The following is a 22,036-nucleotide window of genomic DNA, read 5'->3' as shown; positions in this document are numbered from 1 at the left end:
GGAAGGTGCCCTGAAGGAGGGCATGGCAACCCACTTCAGTATTCTTGCCTGGAGAATCCCCACGGACATAGGAGCCTGGTGGGCTACAGGCCATGGGGTCACCAAGAGTCAGACAGGACAGTGACTAAGCATAGCATAGCTTAAATGTCACCTCCTCCAGGAAGCAGACCCAGAGTACCACCTCCTGTTTAACTCCTGTTAAAAGACCACTTTCCTTGGCCCCCACCCCAGGCTTCCCCAGTGTAAAACTGGCTCCTGTGTCATCATTTCTGATGTGTCCCTTGTCTGCCTCAGGTTAGGAGCCCCATGCACTCTGGGACCATGACTTGTTCACCATCGAATCCCTGATGCCTCACCCACTGCCCGGAACACAGTCCTCACTGGGGAAGTAGTCATAGAACGGAAAAGCATCCCAGCTCTGCCTGTGTCCTGCCCAAGATGTGGAAGGTTCACGCAAAGAAACCCAGAGCATCTCTCAGCCTGAGGGAATGAGATCACATCTGTGAAGCTTCCTGCCCAGATCAGGCACCTGGGAGCTCCATGAACTAGGTGCCCCAAACGGAGGCCACACACTGTCCATCTAAATATCAAAGTTACGGAGCAGCATATCCTGGGGCTGATGGGAGCTGATGGATTTGGCAGCTGGGGCCTGAGAAGTGAGAGGAAGTGATGAGGCACCTGCCTTCCAGGAGTGGGGACCCCAACTCTCCTCCACTCTTCTCGCCTGGCCACCCCTGCCCTGTTTACACCAACCCCCCCAGCCCCCGGTGGCCCAGCACACAGCCAGCTTGGAGGAAAGATCGGCCAGGTGGGCAGGAGGCAAGAGCAGGCTGACCTGGGAGATAGTCCATCTCAGACTCAGAGAAAGATCTGTTTTAACCTTCAACACCCATGCCCCACTCCCCACGTGTGTGTGTGTGGGCACCACACCCAGCCAGCCCACCTCCTGTTAATGCCATTTTCCAGCCAGCAGCGCCAGAAATCAGGTAGCTTCAGGCCTGGTAGTGAAATCTGCAGGTCTGCTTAAGGCCACACTCCCCCCCGCCGAACCAGCCCTTCCTCATCATCAGAGATGGGTGGAGTCAGAGCCCAATCCTGCCTCCAGGAGACCCCACCTCGAGGGGCTGCAGGCCCATCCTGAGCCCTCTGGCCGGGGGACATGCCCGACATCAAGCTGAGGAGGGTCTTGGGAAGCGGCAGCCGCCACCAGGACGAGTCTCGGGACAAGACCCCTCCCATCTGACCTTGCCCCAGTCCTCACTTTACCTGCACTGTGAGCTGGTGTCCTTAATCCAGGGGCAGTTCCGGGGTCCCAGAGAATTTCCCGGGTCCACACCCAGCCACGTCCTTCACAGCCCATCGACCAGCACAGCTTTTCAGCCCTGAGCTCTGCACAGTCAGTCCCAACCTGAGCTGCTGGCCACCGAGGCCCCCGCCACCAGCTGCTGCCCTAGCAGTTCCCCAGTCGCCTCGGGTACAAGGCTTCAAGTCCTGGTTTTAAATAAACCCCCCAGAGAAGAGACTTCCCCTCCAAATGTCACTGCCTGCTCTAGCAGCAGCTGCCGAGTTATCCCCCTCGTGGTTTGAAGCCCATCACGCGGTGATTCAAAGCCGCAGCCCCCCTGAATGAGGGGACCTTTCAGAGCAGCCACGTCCCACCTGCCGCGAATCTCCCACCAGAGGAGCCAGCCTGCCTGGAAATTACCCCCATTAGGTCTAATTACAGGTGTGCACAGTGATCCGTCTCACAGAATGGCAGGCGCTGGTCCTGCTGGAATTACCGGCCTGTGAGAATGAGAACGGGCGGGCAGGGAGAAAGCAGGCGTCCCTCCCCCCACCTCCCTGCCCGCCCCTCCTCTCCCTCCCCTCACCTCGAATGGCCTCACCCTGGACAGAGAGATGCTTGAAGGGCAAACCCACCGAGGCTGGGAGACCTGAAAAGAGCCCCCACCTGGAGCCTCCTCGCTGCCTGTTGGGGGGGCGGTGGCAGGCAAAGGGTGGGGGCCGCCGGGCTGATGCCTCACGTCCCTCTCAGCCCCTTCCCCTCCCTCTCCCTGCAAAAGGCTCCACGACTCGCAGAAGCTGTGTCCCCTGATGGCGGCCCTCATTCGCTCTCTGAGCTCCTGCCAGCTATCTCTGTTTTCTAAACTAGGATGATCAGATTTACCCAGGGGGCTTGTTTAGAATGCAGACTCCAGTCCAAGTTCGATGCATGAAACAGGGCACCCAAAGCTGGTGATCTGAGACAACCCAGAGGGATGGGGTGGGGAGGGAGGTAGGAGGGTGGAGGTCAGGATGGGGGACACATGTACACCCGTGGCTGATTCATGTCAACGTATGGCAAAAACCACCACAATATTGTAAAGTAATTAGCCTCCAATTAAAATAAACAAATTTAAAAAAAAAAGTAAAACACAGACTCCAAGCCACACTAGTCCTTTGAAATCTGAAGCCAGGGACAGGCCCAAGAGTCTGCCTTTTAAACCCCTTCTAGGCATTGCATTAACTGGGAAGTGGGGTAGGAGTGGGGGTGGTTAAAGGCAGAGGGGCCTTGGGCTGGTTTGGAGTCCAGCTGCGAGAGTCAGCCTGGTGAATCTGCAATACCTTAGTTCCTGGACCCTTATGTTCCTGTGATTTTTAATTAACTAATTAACACAATTAAACAGATGTTCATGTTTTTAAAAAATCAAGAGAAAACAAGGCAAAGGAAGTTTTCCTTTGACCCCCGATGCCCAGACCCTTCCCAGGGGCAGCCACGTTATCAGTTTCTTGTGTGTCCAACCAGAAATAACGTGTGAATAGATGAACGAACTCACATGCACAGACCACCCCCAACCCCCATTTTTAGGTCTGCAGCTGGGAACACCGTCTCCACAGGGCTGGGATCTCACTCACTGAGTTTCTCTCTCGAGGGAGGGATCCTGGAGGTGGGGCCAGGCCTGCGGCCTGGAGGTGGACAAAAGCCTTCGGAGGTCCCCCTCTCACCCCCGCCTCTGCCCCCACCTCCGGGTGGAAGCCTCGGGTGACTGCTTTGGCAAGGGGTGGGCAGAGGGAACGGGAAGAAGGTGGGGGGTTTCCTCCAGGATAGCATCCCACAGCATGCTCCCCCATACCTTCCTTGGAGGCGCCTGTTTAGCCCAGTGTTGAGAGCTGACTCCCTCCTGCACCCCCCACCCATCCAGCAATGAATGGAACTGTGGGAGGAACACCTCGGTTTCCTCATTTCTCAGGACCATTCGGGATCTGAGTACCCTGCCTCTCAGAGGTCCCTGCTAGCATTGGGCACCTGGTGACCGCAGGCAGGGGTAACCTCCATAACACACCCTGACTCACTGTCACTCTAGAACCTTCCTTCTTGGGATCACCCCCCCCAAATAAACTACTTGTCGTCAAACCCCTGTCTGGGATCAGCTCCCGGAAGAACCCAGTCTCAGTCTGTGACCTGGAGGAACTCCCAACAGAGGATTTGCTTAAGTGGATCCTTCAGAAGGGGGCGGAGGGCTCTCCCACACCACTGAGGGAGGGCCCCGAAGGTTACTTCGCAGGTCAACCTGGCCATGTCCGCTACAACTAGAGGTGTACCTAGGCTGTAACAGGGCAGTTTCCTTGGCACTTTCTCTAAAGAAACAATCACACCTGCTCAGGAGGGAAGGATGAGGGTGTAGTGGGTAGAGGCAGGGAGCGGGTGCGGGAGGCAGGGACTCTCTGGGTCCATTTGCTGAGAGGGTGGGCTAAGTGGGGAGATGGCTGAGTGGGAGGGACTGATCCAAGGGAGGCAGGAGGATGTTAAAAAAGTGCCAACCTGGCAGTCCAATGGTTAGGACATGGGATTCAATCCTTGTTCAGGGAACTAAGATCCCACAAGCCACAAGGTGTGCCCCCCCACCCCGAAAAAGAAAACACAAACACACACACACAAACCGGCCTGTAGTCAGGACAACCAGGCAGAACTCTGGACCCAGAGCTAAGCATTTAAGACCGTAGCGGGATCTATGCCTGCTGGCCTCTGCCCCGAGCCTAGCAGGGCCCCCAGCTCCCCGGGCAGCTGGGTGTCCTCCTGGGCATGGGTCTCCCTTGTAGAGCCCCTGTTCCACATGCTCTCTGACTCTGCCACAAGCCCACCCTGAGCTGCACAGCCCCCCAGGGAGGGCACACTCAATGAACGAACAACGTGGTATTGGGCAGGGAAGAGGACCCAGCAGGAGTGGTTGCTTTGGCTCAGCTTGGGGTAGCTGAGCTACCCCAAGAAGTGGGTCCAGAGGGACTGTGGCGAGCAGAAACCCCCCAGCCCGTTCACACAGTCTGACCTCTTCTCTATATACAGGGACCATGAGAGCACAGGGAGCTCTCAGATGCCAAAGGTGCCAGCAGAGGAAGTGAGCTGCACAAGCCCCTCCCTGCCCCCTCGCATACACAAGTGCATCCCCACACACACACACCAACACTTACTTGATGGAGGAAACACAAATGCTCCACCCACTTGCTACCCAAAGGTGGCGCCACCAACGCCCCCACAGATCTGGTTTGAAAGGCAGGGCTTCAGCCCCACCCAACCTGCTAAATCAACCTGCACTTTAATAAGATCCCAGGTGATCTGGGTGCACTGAGATGTGCTGCCCAAGGCCCCAGAGACACCAAGAGTCCAAAAAACCATCACGCATTCATCCTGGAAACCACCCTGCCCCTAACTTGTGCTAACAGGACTTGGCCTCCTAAGACATTCAATAAGTGGTTCTGGATCCATGGCTGCCATGTAAGGTTGTGCAGGCTTCCCACTGCACAAAAGCAGATTTCCACCTCCACTTTCTCGACAAACACACACACGTCCAAGTTGGTGAGTGGGGCCCCTGCACAAATTTGCCAATCCAGCCCTGCGAGTCTGAATTCACCAAGAGGAGCATCTTTTTCCAATTATAGCAAAGACCCAAAGTATAGGATATTGGCAGTCCTGACAGGATCCGAGCCTCACCTGGGTTGTCATGATGGCCTGGATGGCTGCTTCAAACTCCTCTGAGTTGTTGTAGTCGACGGTCCACACGTGGGGCTTGCCAATGAAGTTCTCTGCATAGGGATGCTGGGAGAATACCTACCCAGGGCACAGAGACAGGCGGCTTCTCCCTGTGCTGCCAAGCTGGGCTGGGTGAAGGGGAGGTGCCCCCACCCATCCGGGCCATCACTCCTTCACCCCAGGCTTCAGTCTTCCCCTTCCAGGAACTTTGGGGTCCCATCTCAGAGCCCCTGTATGTGGGCTCAAGCCCTTCCCACTCACCTCTCTGGAGGTGGGCTTGCCCCGGAAGAACTCATGGTTGAGGGAGCTGTGGGGCGGGCTGAACCGGGACTGCAGGAAGACACAGCCATTGGCGATAGCCTCCAAGGGGGCAGGGCCCTCATAGGGAAAGCCAAACCCTATGAAGAGCTGCAGAACCAAGGTGGCATGATGATCAGGGAAGGTTGGGTATCACAGCCCAGGAGCCCCGAGAAGCTGGGGGTGAGGCTGGGGTCAGGACATTCACAGGAGGCAACTGGGGCAGTAGAGAGCACAGGCCAGCTGTGTGCCTTGGCCATTGTGAAATGAGGTCTAATTAGGTCATATCAATGGCTTCTTCCTGCTCCAAAGACTATGATTTGGTGAGAAAAAGAGAAGAACAAGGGTTCCCAAGCTTACAAGGCTCCAGGCCACTCCTACAGTTGACCTCAAAGGACGACTTTACTCACTCACCCAAAAGACATTCATTCAGCACCTGACTTGCACTAGGAGGGGTGCTCATAGGGTTGGCCCCTGGAAGATGATATAAGTGATTCTGAATCTGGGGTTGCCATGTAAGGTTGTTTGGGTTGCTCACTGCAAAAAGCTATCCTCTTTCCACCTCAACATATACATACCACACATACCCAAGATGCCTAAGGAAAGGAGCTATGGTCAGATTAGGAAAGGACCTAGCAGCTGGAAAGAGTCCCTCCAGGTTCAGCTGACACTTCAGAGCCCACAGCAGGATCATGCTCCAAGGACACAGTTTAGGGACTTCAGTAGCAGTCGAGCCTGGCTGCTCCTCCTCCTTTTGCCCCTGGCCTGTTTTTCTACCCACTCAGTGGCTCTGAAATCCACGCCTGACCCAGAAGTCGGCTGGACTGGTTTTAAGGGGCAGCAGGCGGGAAGCCCAACTCTTTTTTTCCGATCACTGAACCCCATTCAGCTCCCTTTCCCTGATGGGTATCCCTATCTCTAATCCTGGCTCCGACCAGCACCTAGGAGGCCTGGACGCGAGGTTCAGGGCAGCAGAGTGTGCTGGGGCATGTCCGCATGTAGAAAGGGGCATGAGTGACAGTGCCAGATGTGGCAAGCATGTACGGGCAGCCTCCTGGGCGTCTATGGCCGGGCTGGGGTGAGGATGGAGGAGGGGGTGGGGCTCACTTTGGCCTTGCGCAGCAGCTGCTGGAACTCAGGCTGCGGCAAGAGGCCGTGGTTCTTCACAAAGGCCGGGACTTCGGGGGGCCGCTGGCTCTCGTAGTACACGGTGCCGTGGATCTCCATGTACTTGTTCAGAATGCTCAAGAACTTCTCCTTCCCCTGGAAGAGGAGGAGGAAGAGATGGGGGCCTTGCTCTGACCAGAGATGGCAGAGCCCACTGAAGAGACATCACTGGTCGGGAAGTCAGAAAACATGGGCCCAGTGTCAGAGGGTTCCTAATCAGCTGTGGGACCTTGAAGACGCCTCCTCTCCTCTCTGGACCTCAATTTCTTTATCTGTGAGTTGCAGAGGTTGGACTAGACCAGGGGCCCTAGGCCTGTTTAGCCATGGACCTGTTGTCTTCCAAACGTCTCCCACAGAAACCAACATCCAATTGCATCCAAAAGTTTGTATAGTCAAAGCTATGGCTTTTCCAGTAGTCATGTATGGATGTGAGAGTTGGACCATAAAGAAGGCTAAGCACCGGAAAACTGATGCTTTTGAATTATAGTGCTGGAGAAGACCCTTGAGAGCCCTGGGACAGCAAGGAGATCAAACTAGTCGATCCAAAAGGAAATCAACGTTGAATATTCACTGGAAGCACTGATGCTGAAGCTGAAGGTCCAATACTTTGGCCACCTGATGAGAAGAGCTGATTCACTGGAAAAGACACTGATGCTGGGAAAGATTGAGGGCAGGAGGAGAAGGGGACAACAGAGGATGAGATGGTTGGATGGCATCATCAACTCAATGGACATGAGTTTGAGCAGGAGACAGTGAGGACAGAGGAGCCTGGCATGCTGCAGTTCATGGGGTCACAAAGAGTCGGACACGCTTAGCGACTGAACAACAAATGGAGTTACTTGGCCTCCTCTGAACCCTGATGACCTCTGAGGACCTCTGCAGAGGTGTGCAGCATGGGCAAGTAGATCACACTTCAGCGCGTGGGTGCCCATCTGACCCTATGGCCCAGGTTCTGAGCTGGGAGCTGCAGTCAGTGTAGGACCTCAGTAGGAATAAGCATGGGATTGGCTGCTGGGTCCTATTTTTTAGAGTTTTTTTGAGGCTTGCAGAAGAAAGGAAGGGATACGTTGAAGGGAAAGTAGCTACAAGATCATGAATCAGGGTGGGGCTTGGAGCTCTTTTCAGGGAGAGTTGGTTCCCAGCAGATTGATGGGTCAGAGGAAAAGAATCCATGGTTCCCCCTGTCCTACCAGCCAGCATGAAGTCAGACCACCGGAAGCTCCAGCCCAGGTTTAGTTTATAAACCACAGCTCTTGAAGAATGTTATCAACAAATATTAAAATAATTAACAATTCACATTTTGAAACTCAAAGTGCATAAATTTTTCAAAAAGAGGCCTTCCACAATGGGTAATGCAGATCAGCTCTGTCTCTGAGAACGATCAGGAAAGACAGGGGAAACACCTATGATGGCCCTGAAAATCTAACAAAAAATGAAAAATTACGAGGCCAAGACCTGGGAAAAAGAGGAAAAGAGATTGTTGAGACCAGTGTTCGGTTTGGTTTTCCTCCTGGGGGGCCCACCCGCTGATTCCAAGGGCAGGATCTAGGCAGCTGAGCAGACCTGGGAGATGAAAGTCTAAGTTCAAGGCCTGCTAAAGATAGGAAGCGTTGATGGAAACTACACTTTGGGTTGGAATTCTGAGGAATTACATCACGGGTGAAAGGGTGGACCAGAACTAGAAACTCTCTTGCTGCTGCTGCTGCTGCTGCTGCTGCTGCTGCTAAGTCGCTTCAGTCGTGTCCGACTCTGTGCGAACCCATAGATGGCAGCCCAGCAGGCTCCCTTGTCCCTGGGATTCTCCAGGCAAGAACACTGGAGTGGGTTGCCATTTCCTTCTCCAATGCATAAAAGTGAAAAGTGAAAGTGAAGTCCCTCAGTCCTGTCCGACTCCTAGCGACCCCATGGACTGCAGCCCACCAGGCTCCTCTGTCCATGGGATTTTCCAGGCAAGAGTAACAGAGGCTAAATTATTTTAAAATGGTCTCAATCACTATCACTGATTAAGGTGATCTAGGGGACTTCCCTGGTGGTCCAGTGGTTAAGAATCCACTCTTCCAGTGCAGGGGATGTTGGTTCAATCCTTGATTGGGGAACTAAGATCCCATATGCCATTAAGCATGGCCAAAAAAATTTTTTTTTAAAAAGGCAATCTGAGATTGCAAGGGGCTCCATTCTAAGCCAACAATAAAAGAAAATCCTCTCTGGAGGAAGAGAATATTATTCTTGACCTCAAATTATTTATATGATTTTTCATATTCACTTTCTAGAACCACCCCTAACTCAAAAAGGAAAAAAAAAAAAGGAACCAATGAAATCCCAATCAAAATCCCAGCAGGCATTTTTATAGAAATTGACAAACTAATTCTAAAACTCATTTGGGAATGTTGGAAATGCAAGGACCTAGAACAGACAAAATAACTTTGAAAAAGACAAAGAAAGTGAGCAGACTTATCTCGAGACTTATTACAAAGCTACAGTAATCAAGACTGTGATGCTGGCATCTGGTTAGACAGATAGATCAATAGAACAGAAGAGAGAGTCCAGAAATAGACCCACACACGTGGGGTCAATTGATTTCTGACAAAGACGCAAAGACATTTCAGTGGAGGAAGGGACAGTCTTTTCAACAAATGGTCATGGATCACTCGATACCCATATGCAAAAAAAAAAAAAAAAAAAAGGAAAGGAAAGGGGAAGAAAATACAAATTAAAAAAAAATTTTTTTAAGGAAAGGGGAAAAAGTGCTTCAATCCATACTTCATATCATATATAAAAGTTAATTCAAAATGGATCACAGGGACTTCCCTGGTTGTCCAGCAGTTAAGACTCTGACTTCTAATGCAGGGAGTGGGGTTCAATCCCTGGTCGGGGAACTAACATCCCACAAGCTGTGCAGCTTGGCCAAATTTTTTTAAAAAGGAGAGACTTTGGGGCAGAAGCAATATTTAAAGAAATGGTAGCTGAGAATTTTCTAAAATTAGTGAAAGTTCAAACTACAGAGCCAAGAAGATCTCCAAACTCCATGTAGGCTAAAAAACAAAACATACAACAATGAAAACCACTGAGGCTTATTTTAGTGAAACTACTGAAAACCAAATAAATAGAAGCCTCAAAAGCAGGCAAAGGAAAACACACACACACAAATTACCTTTAAAGGAACAATAAGACCCACACTGACTTGTCAGCAGAAATGATGGAGGGCAGAGGACAAGCTAGAATTCGTACATGATGAACATAACCACTAAGACATTTTTAGAAAAATCAAAAATAGAGCAAACCCAGACTAGGGTGTTTCCTTCTCTAGAAGGACAATGATCCTAAATGGAATCTCAGTGATGTAGGAAGGAACACAAATCAATAAAAAGGACAGATGTGAGTAAATGTAAATAAACACTGCCTTTATCAAACAACAGTAATACTAATATATTGTGCACTACAAAATATTTGGACAGTATTAAAATACCATAAGAGCATATCAGCTGGGGAGAATAGAAATAAAACATTTAAAGATTCTTTTACAACCCCATAAAAGCTTTAAAGTATTAACTTATATTAGGCTTTGATAAGTCAAGGATGTATGGTATAACCTTTACAGTAACGTAAAGAATACAAAAACATTAAGGAAATCAGAACCAAAAGAATATGAGAACATAATTAGCCAAAGGAAGGTGGATTTTAAAAAGTATATCAATGTAAAAGAAGACAAGAACTGAGGGGGGAAAACATGGAATGGCTGAGAAAAAGAAAAAGAGGACTTCCCTGGTGGTTCAGTGGTTAAGAATATGCATGCCAAAGCAGGAGACACGGGTTCGATCCCGGGTCTGGGAAAATTCCATGTGCCCCAGGGCAACCACGCCTGCCTCCTGCAACTAGAGAAAGCCCTTGCGAAGGAACAAAGACATAGCCAAAAATAAATAAATACATACATAAATTTTTTTAAAACAGAAAAGAAAAAAGAAACCAACTAATAAAATAGTAGATTCAGAGTCAAATAATATCAGTCATCACACCAAATGTAAAAAGGATTACTTATTATAAATTGACTCATGCCCCCAGAAAAATATCAAATCCAAGGATGTCACGTGTGAAGAAAATGTTTCCAAGGCCCCTATTCAACTTTCTGACCCCGTTACCAGAGCAGTTGTTGTTAACAGTTTCTCCTATGCCTTCCTCAGATCTTTTATGCATGATAAGTGGATGTACATTTTCTTTAAACCACACATACATGCACAAATGGGTTCATGTCACAGGCACTGTTCACCAACTTTTTTTCACCTAATCATATACATACGTGAGTATTTATGCGTGTAAATGTAAAGTTTTACAAACCAATAGTTACCCTTAATACGTATAAAGTCCTCCGATATCCTTTTATTCTATTGTTTCTATGCTATTCTACTTCATTTAGAAAGGCTAATTAAGACTCAGAAAAAGAAAACCTGTACGATCTCACTAATCTCTTGAATTGAAAAGAGTCAGTCTCATAGAAACAGTAGAATGGTGAGTGTCAGGGGCTGGGGGTGGGGGATGGGACCATGGGCGTCAAAGCCACAAACTCAGTTACAAGATGAATAAATCCAGGGATTTAACGTCCAGCATGGTGACTACAGTTACTCAGACTGTACTGTACACTTGAAATTTTCCCAGAGAGTCAACCTTAAATGTTCTCACCACGCAGACACAAAGTATTCAAGGTGATGGATGTGTAAAGTAGCTTGATGGTGGTGCTCCTTTCACAATTGTATATGTATACCAAGCCATCATGTTGTACACCTTAAATACATACAATTTCTCTTTGTCAATTATACCTCACTAAACCTAAGGAGGAAAAACAAAACAAAACAACAAAGCCAAGTTGCAGTTTGAAAAACTGAGCTTAGGCCCCCCACGTGGCACTTCTGAATGTCCGGAATGATTCCTCCAGCAGCAAGGCTGGATTTGCCCTGCACCTGGATAAGCAGTCTTCTTCCCATCCTCTCACTCTTGGTCCCTGGGACAGACTCTCATAAAATAGCAGTATCTAAGCCTTAGCCTCCAGCTCTGGGGACCCAGGATAAGACAAACCTCCTCGACACAAAAGTCATCAAACCTTCACCCTGATCCCGGCTGCCGCTCCCCTAAGGATGTGACAACCATGGCTTCTCCTTCCTCCTCCGCCTCTCTGCCAGCTGGTCCCCTGAACTCCAGATGGCATCTGTCCCAGGATGCTGCTGTCGTTCCTTTCTTCACCTGGCCGCCTCTGCCTGCCTTTGGTCACAAAGACCAGAGCAAAGATATCTTTTTTTGGAAGCAGCTTCTTTGAGGTCTCTTGCTGTACAGCATTGCTCCTGGCTATCCCAGAAGCTCCTGAGCCCAAGATAAAATGGTTCTCTTCCCAGAGCTCATGACCTCTCCTTCTCTTGGGGCAGTCTCTGAACAGTGTTCTCTGGCACAAGCAGACACTGTCTGTGCTCACTCCCTTACCCAGCACCCCAGGCATCCTGGCCACCAGCTTGTCTGGCATCATATGAAAATGGCCCCTTGGTTCTGTCCCCACACTCCATGGTGGGCACTGATGTCTCAGCCAGGGTTTGGAGCCTTAGTCCAGCCTCCAGAGCTTCTCTCTGCCACCATCCAAGGTGTTATAACCAAGGAGGCTATTAAGAGTCCTGGCCTTAGAGTTAGATGTGGGTTCTAATCCCAGCCCTGCCCACTTAACTAGTTGGTCACACTAACCTCACAGTTGGTGGTCAAATGAGAAAATATACGTGAGTACCTGGCAACAGGAAGCTCTGGCTGGATGAGTATTAACCATGGCTGTGACCTCAGAGGGTTGTCTTGGCACAGATCATGAGATGTCCCTTAATTCTCCCCCTTACTCAAGGGCTAAGCTGGGCACACATGGCTAGAGCACACCCTATTTCCATGTCCCCTAACTCTGGCTGTGGCCATGGGACTGAGACCTAGCCACGGGGCCATATGGCGCAGAGCTGTGTGTAACCTTCAGGAGATATGCCAAACCTGGCCTTCCTCCTCCTCCAAAGCCCCCGACCCCGCACCGCCCACTGAAGGGCAGATGTAATGACTGCACTCCGTAGTCATCTTAAACCACGAAGCAAGACTGCAGATGGGAACTAAACGCAGGGAGTCAACCAGGGGAGAAGAGCCCCAGGGGTCAACCCAACACTGACAGCTCCAGGGCTTGTCAACAGGAAGGAGGACACACTTCCCTCTTGTCTCAATCACGGTTAGTCCGGGCTTTTCTTTGACAGCTGGACCTAATCCATACAGTGTGAGAATCTTTAACCAAGATGGTCATGTGACAGCTTGACACAAGGTATGGGGGCTGCCCAATGGTCCCCACAATGGGCACCTTTATTATTAACCTTTAACCTCATGTCACCTGTCTTAGGTCAACTGTCCATCCTAGGAGCTGCTCTGTTCCACACCGAGCTGGACCCTGACCTCCAGGCCCCAGAAAGAGCCCACCTGAGACCCCGATGTCCCCATCACCCTCCTCCCACCTTGGTCTGGTCCATCCACAGGTGCTACCAAGCCCAGAAAGCCCAACTTGACAGCATCCGCAGGGGAGACCCTGTGGAGAGCAGGGAGCGGCAGGAGGTGGAAGGAACATGCGGCAAACAGTCACCATACCTGGAGCTGCTTCGTTGCCAGGGGGGCAGAAAGAAAAGAGGAGAGAGAACAAGTCAGCGGCCAGGTGAGCGGTAACGTCCCACACAGACAATGCTTCTCGGAGGGAGTTTGCCCTGAAGCTGGGGTTCCAATCCCTAGTCCTCTCTTATTTCTCCCCTGCCTCCCACCCCCCAGAATCCCCACATGTAGCCTAAACCCCTTTGGTGGGTTAGAGTGTTTGTGTATCTACCCCAGTGAGGGTGGGGGATAAAGCCGTTTGAATTTGTTGCAAAGAGTGGGGGCAGGAAGGGGAGTGAGGCAGGAGTCCCAGGCCAGTATTTCCAATGGCAATTCTTTTTTGACCACTAGTGGGGGCCGTTTCCACCGTCCAGGGCTCGGGGGTGGGAACTTCCTGGGGGCCGAGGGTTGGTGATGGGATCTGGGGGCCGGCGGGTCTCACCTTCCAGATACTCGCCTCCTTGCCGTACACCACCGCCATGTTGCTGGCCTTGCCATCTTTGATGAGCTGCTTTTCTGTCTCATTGAGCTCCTCGGACACGAAGCCCATGAAGGAGTTGTCCGGGGTGTGAGCTGCAGCCAGACCACGAGGTCAGGAAGGGGCATGCCCTGGTCTACCCGGGACTGGCCCCATTGGAGGGGACACCCGTTTGGCAGGGAAGTGGAAGGGGGCAGGAGGTAAGGGGTGCGGTTTGGGTTGGGCGGTGGGGAGAGCATCCATCCATCAGGGCCCCGGCCCCCTTCCGCGGCATCTCTCACCGCCTCCCCACTCTGTCTCCATGCAGATCTGTGCTCACAGGGCCCTGCTGAGAGGTCTTTCCTGACCCCAGCCCCTCTCTGTCTCCTTTCCCTGCCTTATCTTTTGCCCTAGAACTCACTGATCAGACACGACAGTGCATACTGATTTGTTCGTGTGTTACTGTCGGAATCTAAGAGGGCCGGAGCTATCTGTGTCCCCAGCCCGTGGGAGTACCTGGCCCGGCTGGTTCACGCATGCGTGGACCCATCTTCGCGTTCACACCTGCAAGCTTCTGCCTCTGCCCTTCGCTTAAGCGCCCACCGCCCTTTTCCACGATGAGAGTATTCCGCTTCAGGGCCCCACTCGCACGTCACCTCCTCTCATCCCAAGAGTCTTCTCTGGGGTCTGAGTGCCCTCCCTTTGAGGGCCTGTCTGCCGTGCTTAGGTCTCCGGCAAAATGCGGATTCTCACCCTGACTCTCTTCTCAGAACCCAGAGCACCAGGGTCAGGATGTGCCCTTCAGCTGAGTCTCCAGTTCCTCGGCCAGGCTCCAGGCATGTCACTGATTAGCTCTGTCTGCCACGGCCGGCTGGAGAAGACAATGGCACCCCACTCCAGTACTCTTGCCTGGAAACTTGCATGGACAGAGGAGCCTGGTGGGCTGCAGCCCATGGGGTTGCTAAGAGTTGGACACGCTGAGTGACTTTGCTTTCACTTTTCACTTTCATGCATTGGAGAAGGAAATGGCAACCCACTCCAGTATTCTTGCCTGGAGAATCCCAGGGATGGGGGAGCCTGGTGGGCTGCTGTCTATGGGGTCACACAGAGTCAGACACGACTGAAACGACTTAGCAGCCGCGGCCGGCTAAAGGAGTAGGCACAGGTGCTATCCATCTGCAAGGACCATGGTCTCTCCTTTCCATGCCAAGGACCTTGAGTAGAATGCCTATGGAACCCAATTACACCTACTCTACCTTCCCTGTGGGAGAGGTTGCATGTGGGAAATAGGTTGGCAGCAGCCATATGGCCTTGATTTCCCAGAACAACCCTGAGGCCAAACACCCTGTTTCTTCATTTCAGATGCACGTTTTTCACATCTTAGCATTTCTGTAATTGGGATATACTTTTTTTTTTTCCTTTTGGCCATGCCACCCGGCCTGTGTGATCTTGGTTCCTCCACCAGGGATGGAAGCCACGCACCTTGCGGCGGAAGCACAGAGTCTTCACCACTGGACTGCCAGGGGAGTCCTGGGATGTATACTTTAATCAAATGTGTAGATTTGACATAGTATGTCTACCCAACCCCCTCAATACCCACAAAATTCTTAATCAATATCTGGTGCATCTCAGACGAGGTGGTGGTTTTCTATCCAGAAAGCTCATGGACTCTAGAGTGTGAAAATCTGACCATTGTAAGGGCAAGTCTTTGCTGGCTGCAAAAGAAGTGATCTCCCCTCTGGGCTTCCCTGGTGGCTCAGCTGGTAAATAATCCACTTGCAATGCAGGAGACCCCGGTTTGATCCCTGGGTCAGGAAGATCCCCTGGAGAAAGGATAGGCTACCCACTCCAATATTCTTGGGCTTCCCTGGTGGCTCAGATGGTAAAGAATCCACCTACAATGCGGGAGACCTGGGTTCAGTCCCTGGGTTGGGGAAGATCCCCTGGAGGAGGGCATGGCAGCTCTCTCCAGTATTCTTGGCTGGAGAATCCCCATGGACTGTAGCCCACCAGTCTCCATTGTCCATGGGGTCGCAAAGAGTCAGGTAGACTGAGCGGCTAAGCACACACTAGGGTTTCAGAGGCTTGGGGCTGGCGGTGGGGGGAGGAGGGATAGAAAGGGGCTGGAGGCCAGGAGTTGTTTCTGTGATGCTCAGAGCTCAGGAAGCTCCCCTATCTCAGGAGGCTCTGCCCAGGCAGGGGAGAAACCCCAGGAGGGCAGACAGACTCTTCTCCCTGACTCAGTTTCCCTACCTAGCCCCACCCCTGCCTCTGTACCTACTCTCTGGCTCCAGCTGGGGCTGCAACCAGGCCTCTCTCCTGTTCGCCATTTTCTCCCATTTTCAAGAAAATCTCATTCTGCCAACTCCACGAGAAGTGACAGGTTTAGAAAAATTAGCTAAACTAGTAGACATGGGACAGGGAAGTATTGCAACCGATTAAAATAACAGGGACCATGAAAAAGAGCTCCTGGGGGCGGGGCAAAGTGGGGAGAGGCAGCCAGCCTCCCACTTGCTCTTTGGGTAAATCAATCAGCTAGATGTGGAAAGAGGTCGGCTCATGAATTTCTTCCTGGACTTAGGATATCATTAAGACAGGCAAGTTTGTGTTTTGTTCTCTTTCTTTAATTTATTCAATCAATTAACATTTTCTGAAGACCTCGATAGGCTCCAGGGAAATAAAGCTAAATCAGTCAGTGGCTCCTTTTTGAGTGTTTCCTACTCTATCAGTGAAAATAAATGTATAAGCAAACAACTCATATTTCAATATATGCTTTAACAGAATTAGGTTTAAGAGTTATAAACACATTCTGCCTGGAATAGATAAGGTGATTAGTGAAAGAGCTGGTAAAAAGAAGAGACATTTTACATGGGGTTTTGGAGGATGAGTAGGAGTTTGCCCTGGTTGGGGAACTAAGATCCCACAAGCAAAGCACAAGCTACATGGCATGACAACAACAACAACAAAGTCTTCATGACATTCCCTAGCTCAGGAACCTACAGTGACTCTCAAATTACCATGTCCAGTATAAACTTAGGAATCTTTGCTAAAGACCCACCTCTCTGCTCCAGACCCTGTGTTTGTCCTCTCTGCTGTCACATAGGCTATTGCTATAATCCAGAGCATCACCACCACGACCCACCCAGCCCACTCCAGTCTCTCGGCTGGGAGCACATTGCCACCTGATGACCTGTGAGGACAGTCACTCCTCTCATGGAGAAGCCTCATACAGCCCTGCAATGGGCCCTGGGAGGGAGCCTGGCACCCACAAAACCATGTGACTTCAGACAGGACATTCCACTCTCTGGGCCTCAGTTTCCTCATCTGGGTTCCAAGGAAACTTCCCACCTTCCCAATCAAGCCATTGGTGGTGGTCTGGTCGCTCAGTCATGTCCGCCTCTTGTGACCTCATGGACTGCAGCCTGCCAGACTCCTTTAACCATGGGCTTTCCCAGGCAAGAATACTGGATGGAGTGGGTTGCCATTTCCTTCTCCAAATCAAGCTTGTGTATTATTCAAAAATCTCATCTACCTCTAATGCAGCCTAGAACCTAAAGAGTAACATGAAAGAAGTCACTAAACACCCAGAAGGGATGCAATCACTTGACGGGCTGAGTAAAGATCAGCCACTTTACTTATAAGCAAATTCCTCGGGACCCTGCTTGGAACCAAAGTCACTCTTAACTTAGAGACAATCCTGATGAGGATGCTTGTCTGACTTTCTGACCCACAGCCTTCAAAGAGCCACCAATTAGACATGCAAGATGCCGCGGGAGGCAGATAGCCTAACAATGATTAAAAGTGACAGCTGACAGCCTCCCAACTAGGAGAAAAAGTGCCACATCACACAGCGACAGGACAAGGGGCCACTTGGCAGGGGACACGGCTCTGCACGCCTCTGCCAGCCCCACAGGGCAGGCTTCACGCCAGAGATAGAGCGTTGACCCTGAGTTGTCAAGAAAAGGTTAATTTATTTTCAGCATGCTGCATGGAAGAGGGGAGGTCAGTGTGTACATATTTTAAAGTCTCATTAAAAAATCTCGAAAGCTCAGCTCAAATGGCCTCCCTTGCCTGAAGCGGCTCCAGCCCCCACCCACAGCCTGACTTCTCATCATCCTCAGTTTTGGAGCCTCCTAGAATACTTGCATTTCCAGAACCTTCCGTTCTTTCCATGTCCGTCTTCACTACATCTGCTTCCTCTGCTTAGAAAGCCTCTCTGTGCTGCCCCTCACCACTCATTAGGTCTCCATCACTTTGGAATGTCTCTGGAAGGCCACAGAATCTTGTTTGGTCTGGAAACCCTGTGCTCAGCTGCTCTCTGAGAGCAACCGTGCTCCACGAGGACAAAGGCTGCATCCTCCATGTGTTGAAAAGGCCACCACGCCACCCCACCCCCACCCCAGGCCGCCCCTCCCCCCACACACACACCACCAGGGGCTTCCTTTGTGGTTCACACCTTTGCTGAGAGGGGATCGAGGCTTTCTTAGCCAAGGCCGATGGTTGGATGCATCTCTATCCTCACACAGACCCCAAAAGGAAGAAAGGAGAGGACAGAACGGGCCTGCCTCCTCTCCACCCCTGGGAGAGGCCCCACCCATCCCGCCCCATTCCATGGGGTGGCTGGACACTCACGGAACATGGTCATGAACTGCTTGGGGTTGAGGTTCCAGTAGCCCCAGTTAGTCCGGTAGCCATGCAGCGTGGCGTATTCTTCGTGGTTGTACGCAGGTTCGGTCCCAAAGGTGTCGATGACCCGGATGCGGCACCTGCCCCCACCCCGCACCCCAGGAACCTGGGTCACCAGTCTCCCGGTATCTCCCTGGGCTGGGGTGGCCCCAGTCATGGGCTCTGGAACCCGAAGGTGGCTGGTCAGGGTAGTGTGATGTGTGGTCAGGGCTTGGGCTCAGACATAGCTGGCTGCGTGACCACAGGCAAGTGCCTTAACCTCTCTGGGTCAGCTTTCCCATCGATCAAAGGGGGATAACAACCGCCGAACCATCTCAGAGTCTTACATGAACCATGGACCACTAACTCAGAAACTATTAGTTTTACAGCTGCCCCAAAGGAGCCTAGAAAGGGAGGCCCTTCCTGGAATGCGGTTCCTCCCCATTGCCCAGGATTCACCTGCACAATTGCACTTCCATGAGCAGGGAGTCCACAGCCCCTCTGCCCAGGAGCCTGCCGCCCCCAGGAAGTGCCTGGCCTCTCTGGACTGAGATGCCGAAGAGAAGGGCCCCAGGGAACCAGCTACCGCGTGCCTCCAAGTCTCCTCTGCAAGAATGGCCACTGCTGGTGGGCCTCCCAGCTGGTGGGGGCTCTGTCCCACCCTGAGGCCAGAGCCCAGAACCTCTCCCTGCATCTCGGCCACCCCGGGAATGGGCACCTAAAGAAAACTGCTGAGTCTCAGACGCCCCTCCAAGGCACTCCCCCACCCAGAGTCCTTCCAGGTGACCCAGAAGTGTCCGGACTGCTGAGGTCAGCACTCCTCCCCGCCCCACAGAAGGGGTGGGGTTGGGAGGAGGAGGCCCCGAGTGCACGGAAAACACGCATTAATAATAAAAGCAATAACGCTGCCTGTCACTTTTTTTCCTAATAAAATCATGTGGGATAGTCAATGAGATTGGAGCACACATAATAAATAGCAGGGCTCTCTGTGCTAAATTAAACCCCATATCCTGCTGGCTGCAGAGAGATGGAGCGATGGCATTGGCCTTCCTCCCGCCCAAGAAGGGGCCGGACGGAGGAGGGGGTGGGGAGGGGGCTGCTGGGTCCTCACACAGGGCTCATGCCCGGCCCTGTGCCATGTTCCCCCACCACTCCCTGCTGTTCCTCTGCCCTCTCCAACGGGGTCAGCTCTGACCTCATCCCCTCCGCCCCACCAGCCTGCCCAGCAGCAGAGAGGCCCTGGAGCGCCTGGCTGTGGTTTATTAATTGTCATCCGAGTCAGCCGAGGCCAGGAGGCAGAGTTGTCTGGGAAGGAAGGTGGCAGGTGTAGGGGGTGGGTGGGAGGTGAGCCTTCGCTCCACCCTGGAACCTGGGCAGTGCAACCCCCGCCTTGGGGACCAGTGGGCAGTCACCACCCTCCCACTGCCCTCTCACCGGTACTTCCTGAAGGAGAGTCCCATGTGCTGCTTCATCTGCTGCAGGCCGTGGTAGTCAGTGTAGATGAGGTCGAACGGCAGGGGCATGGTGAGCGGGCAGTTCCCCCGGCCTGGCGGCACCCCTAAGTTACTGAGAGAAGAACCCTTCAGAGTCTGAGCCCTAAGAAGGACCCACAGACCCACCTTCTCATCCAGCCTTGAGTTTGGGGGATCTGGACCTCGCCTTGGTTCCTACAGCCCAGAATAAAATGGGGAGGCGGGGACACTGTATAGGAAAGTGAGGTCAGTGCGTGAATCCTGGCAGACTCCTGAAGAGGAAGCCAACAGGGCCTCTATGTACAGTTGCATAGGTTTCTCACTGCACAAGAGCCTCCAACGAGGGGCAAATGGGACTGAAATCTGGCCTAGGCTACCTTGCCAAGCCTGCACCTGGCCTAGGCTACCTGCCAGAAGGAAGAGAACCTTCTGTTAATTTGCACAAACCTGATCCCCACAGAGCTGTGTCCACTCAGAGGGGGTGTGGACATTCACAAAGTGCCATGTATACCAGTAAAGGTCCTCAGCACCGCTTTAGCATTTGTTTGGAGCTGAAGGGCCCCCAACCCCAAGTCCAAGAAGATACAATCCTGCTCCGCTGACTGGTTCCTGGCCACAGAGAAGCCCAGCCCTGGCCCACGGGGGAACCTGCCTGCTGGGCCACTTACTAGCACGTTTTCCTCTGGGACAGGGCTGCCTCTGGTGACCCAGTTCGGAGTCTCTGGGTCATCACACTGGAGCCTGGAGGACATGGCCCCCTTCTCCCAGGTCCACCTCCCTGGAGTCAGGCTTAGAGGCCCCTGCCTGGCCCCCACAGTGCCAGCATGAACTTTGTCCTTCTCACCCCTGCCCACCCTCCAGGAGCCCCTGCTAAGCCTGCCTACACACCCCCTACAAGGATGATGGGGTTTTTAGATCAGTGACTCAGTAAGTCTGTACTGAGTGGCTGAGCCTGGCAGGGAGTAGTGTTGGCCCCCAGGGAAGCCCTCCTTTTGGGGGGGCCCCCAGCCACCTCTCACCTCCCCCTGATTCCTGCCTCCCTTGGATTTGTGGTCCAGATGCTGGAAGGCATCCGTGAGACCTCCCTCCCAGTGAGTCCCTGCAGGGATCCACACGGCAAAGGGGCCACGATTATCATCTGTTCCCTGGGTCACATCTTGGGCTCCTGGAGACAATTCAAGCAGGCGGAAAAGCAGCACCTGGACGCCTCTGCACTCTCCTGTTCACACTCAGCAACACACCAACAGAGGCTCTGGATGCACCGTCCCCCAGAGCAAACTGCCCTAATGCAGCCTTTTCAGCGATGCTTATGACAATCTGATGACAAGCCATGATGGAATGATGTCAAAGGAAGCTTTGGGAGACGAGGATCAAGGTCTCAGGGGTTGGCCTGTGCCAGCAGAGAAGGGCAGCAAGACAGAGGAGGGTTTCTCTGTACTGCTCCCCACCAGCCAGTACACCCCAGCCTCATTCAGCCTCCCCACTCTAGTGCCCCAAGTGTGAGAACCTTTGCTGCTAAGTGGGGAGAGGGGAGTGCAAAAATCTTATAACCATTTTTTCCTCATTCCTCTTGTGTCTGTGTGACTATGCCATAGTTTATTCATTCAGTGGAAAGGCAGATGGATTGTTTCCTGATTTTTGCTCCTGTTGCCCACTGTCAATATAAATATCCTTATACATACACCTCTTGATGTAAATGTGCAAGAATTTTGGGGGGTATAGAATCAGAAATAAAAATTCTGAAGCTCTCAGGTATTTATCCAGGAGTAATTGTTAAATTTAATAGATAATGCTCAACTATTTTGCACAGCAGTTCCTTATCTTTAAACTTAAAACTGGCCAAGCTCCCCTACTCCCCACCCATCCAATCTCCAGTGATCCCTCTATCCCACCAGACAGCAATAGGCAGGATTCTCAAAGCCAGGACTTCTAATGCAGGGCCCGCCTCTTCAGCTTTTTTGTTGAGGTACTCAGAAAGTCTAGACCTCAGAGGTCTGGCGCTATCACAGGAAGCAGCTCCCATAACCTGGAGACTTTATGAAATATCTGGCGGTATTTTTTAAGTGTCAGGTAGGTTTTATATCCTACTCTGTGGGATCCTGTTTTCTTTCAAGGATGGCTGTCTCTCACACACACACCCCCAAACTCCTCCAGTCAGATGGAGCATCATTGTTGCCCTGGGTTATAGAAGCTCTGGGTTGAGGACAGACCCTGGTCCCCCTCCCCACTGCCTCCACTCAATTGAGAACCTCAAATAGAAAGACAGTGATGACGCCTTTTGCAGAACTGAGGAAGGGGGTGGCTGCTCCTCTCTCATGGAATCTGGGTCTGGGAAAA

General features: G+C 51.9%; 1 protein-coding gene across 3 annotated transcripts in view; it reads right to left on the bottom strand.

Moving 5' to 3' along the window:
• Positions 1 to 22,036, bottom strand: part of MGAT5B (alpha-1,6-mannosylglycoprotein 6-beta-N-acetylglucosaminyltransferase B) — a 67,184-nt gene that overhangs the window by 3,292 nt on the left and 41,856 nt on the right. Inside the window, exons 9-15 of one of the 3 annotated variants that reach the window (XM_040244664.1) lie at positions 19,662 to 19,793; positions 18,195 to 18,328; positions 13,548 to 13,678; positions 13,109 to 13,117; positions 6,413 to 6,568; positions 5,270 to 5,416; positions 4,970 to 5,086 (exon numbers count right to left, since the gene is read on the bottom strand). In XM_040244664.1, the coding sequence (XP_040100598.1) occupies positions 4,970 to 5,086; positions 5,270 to 5,416; positions 6,413 to 6,568; positions 13,109 to 13,117; positions 13,548 to 13,678; positions 18,195 to 18,328; positions 19,662 to 19,793 (826 nt within the window). The remainder of the gene's footprint in view (positions 1 to 4,969; positions 5,087 to 5,269; positions 5,417 to 6,412; positions 6,569 to 13,108; positions 13,118 to 13,547; positions 13,679 to 18,194; positions 18,329 to 19,661; positions 19,794 to 22,036) is intronic. The other 2 variants (XM_040244665.1, XM_040244666.1) reach the window with 2 other exon arrangements.

Source organism: Oryx dammah, unplaced genomic scaffold (assembly GCF_014754425.2).
Source record: "Oryx dammah isolate SB20612 unplaced genomic scaffold, SCBI_Odam_1.1 HiC_scaffold_8, whole genome shotgun sequence".
NCBI lineage: Eukaryota > Metazoa > Chordata > Mammalia > Artiodactyla > Bovidae > Oryx > Oryx dammah.
This window is presented reverse-complemented; position numbering and strand designations above follow the sequence as displayed.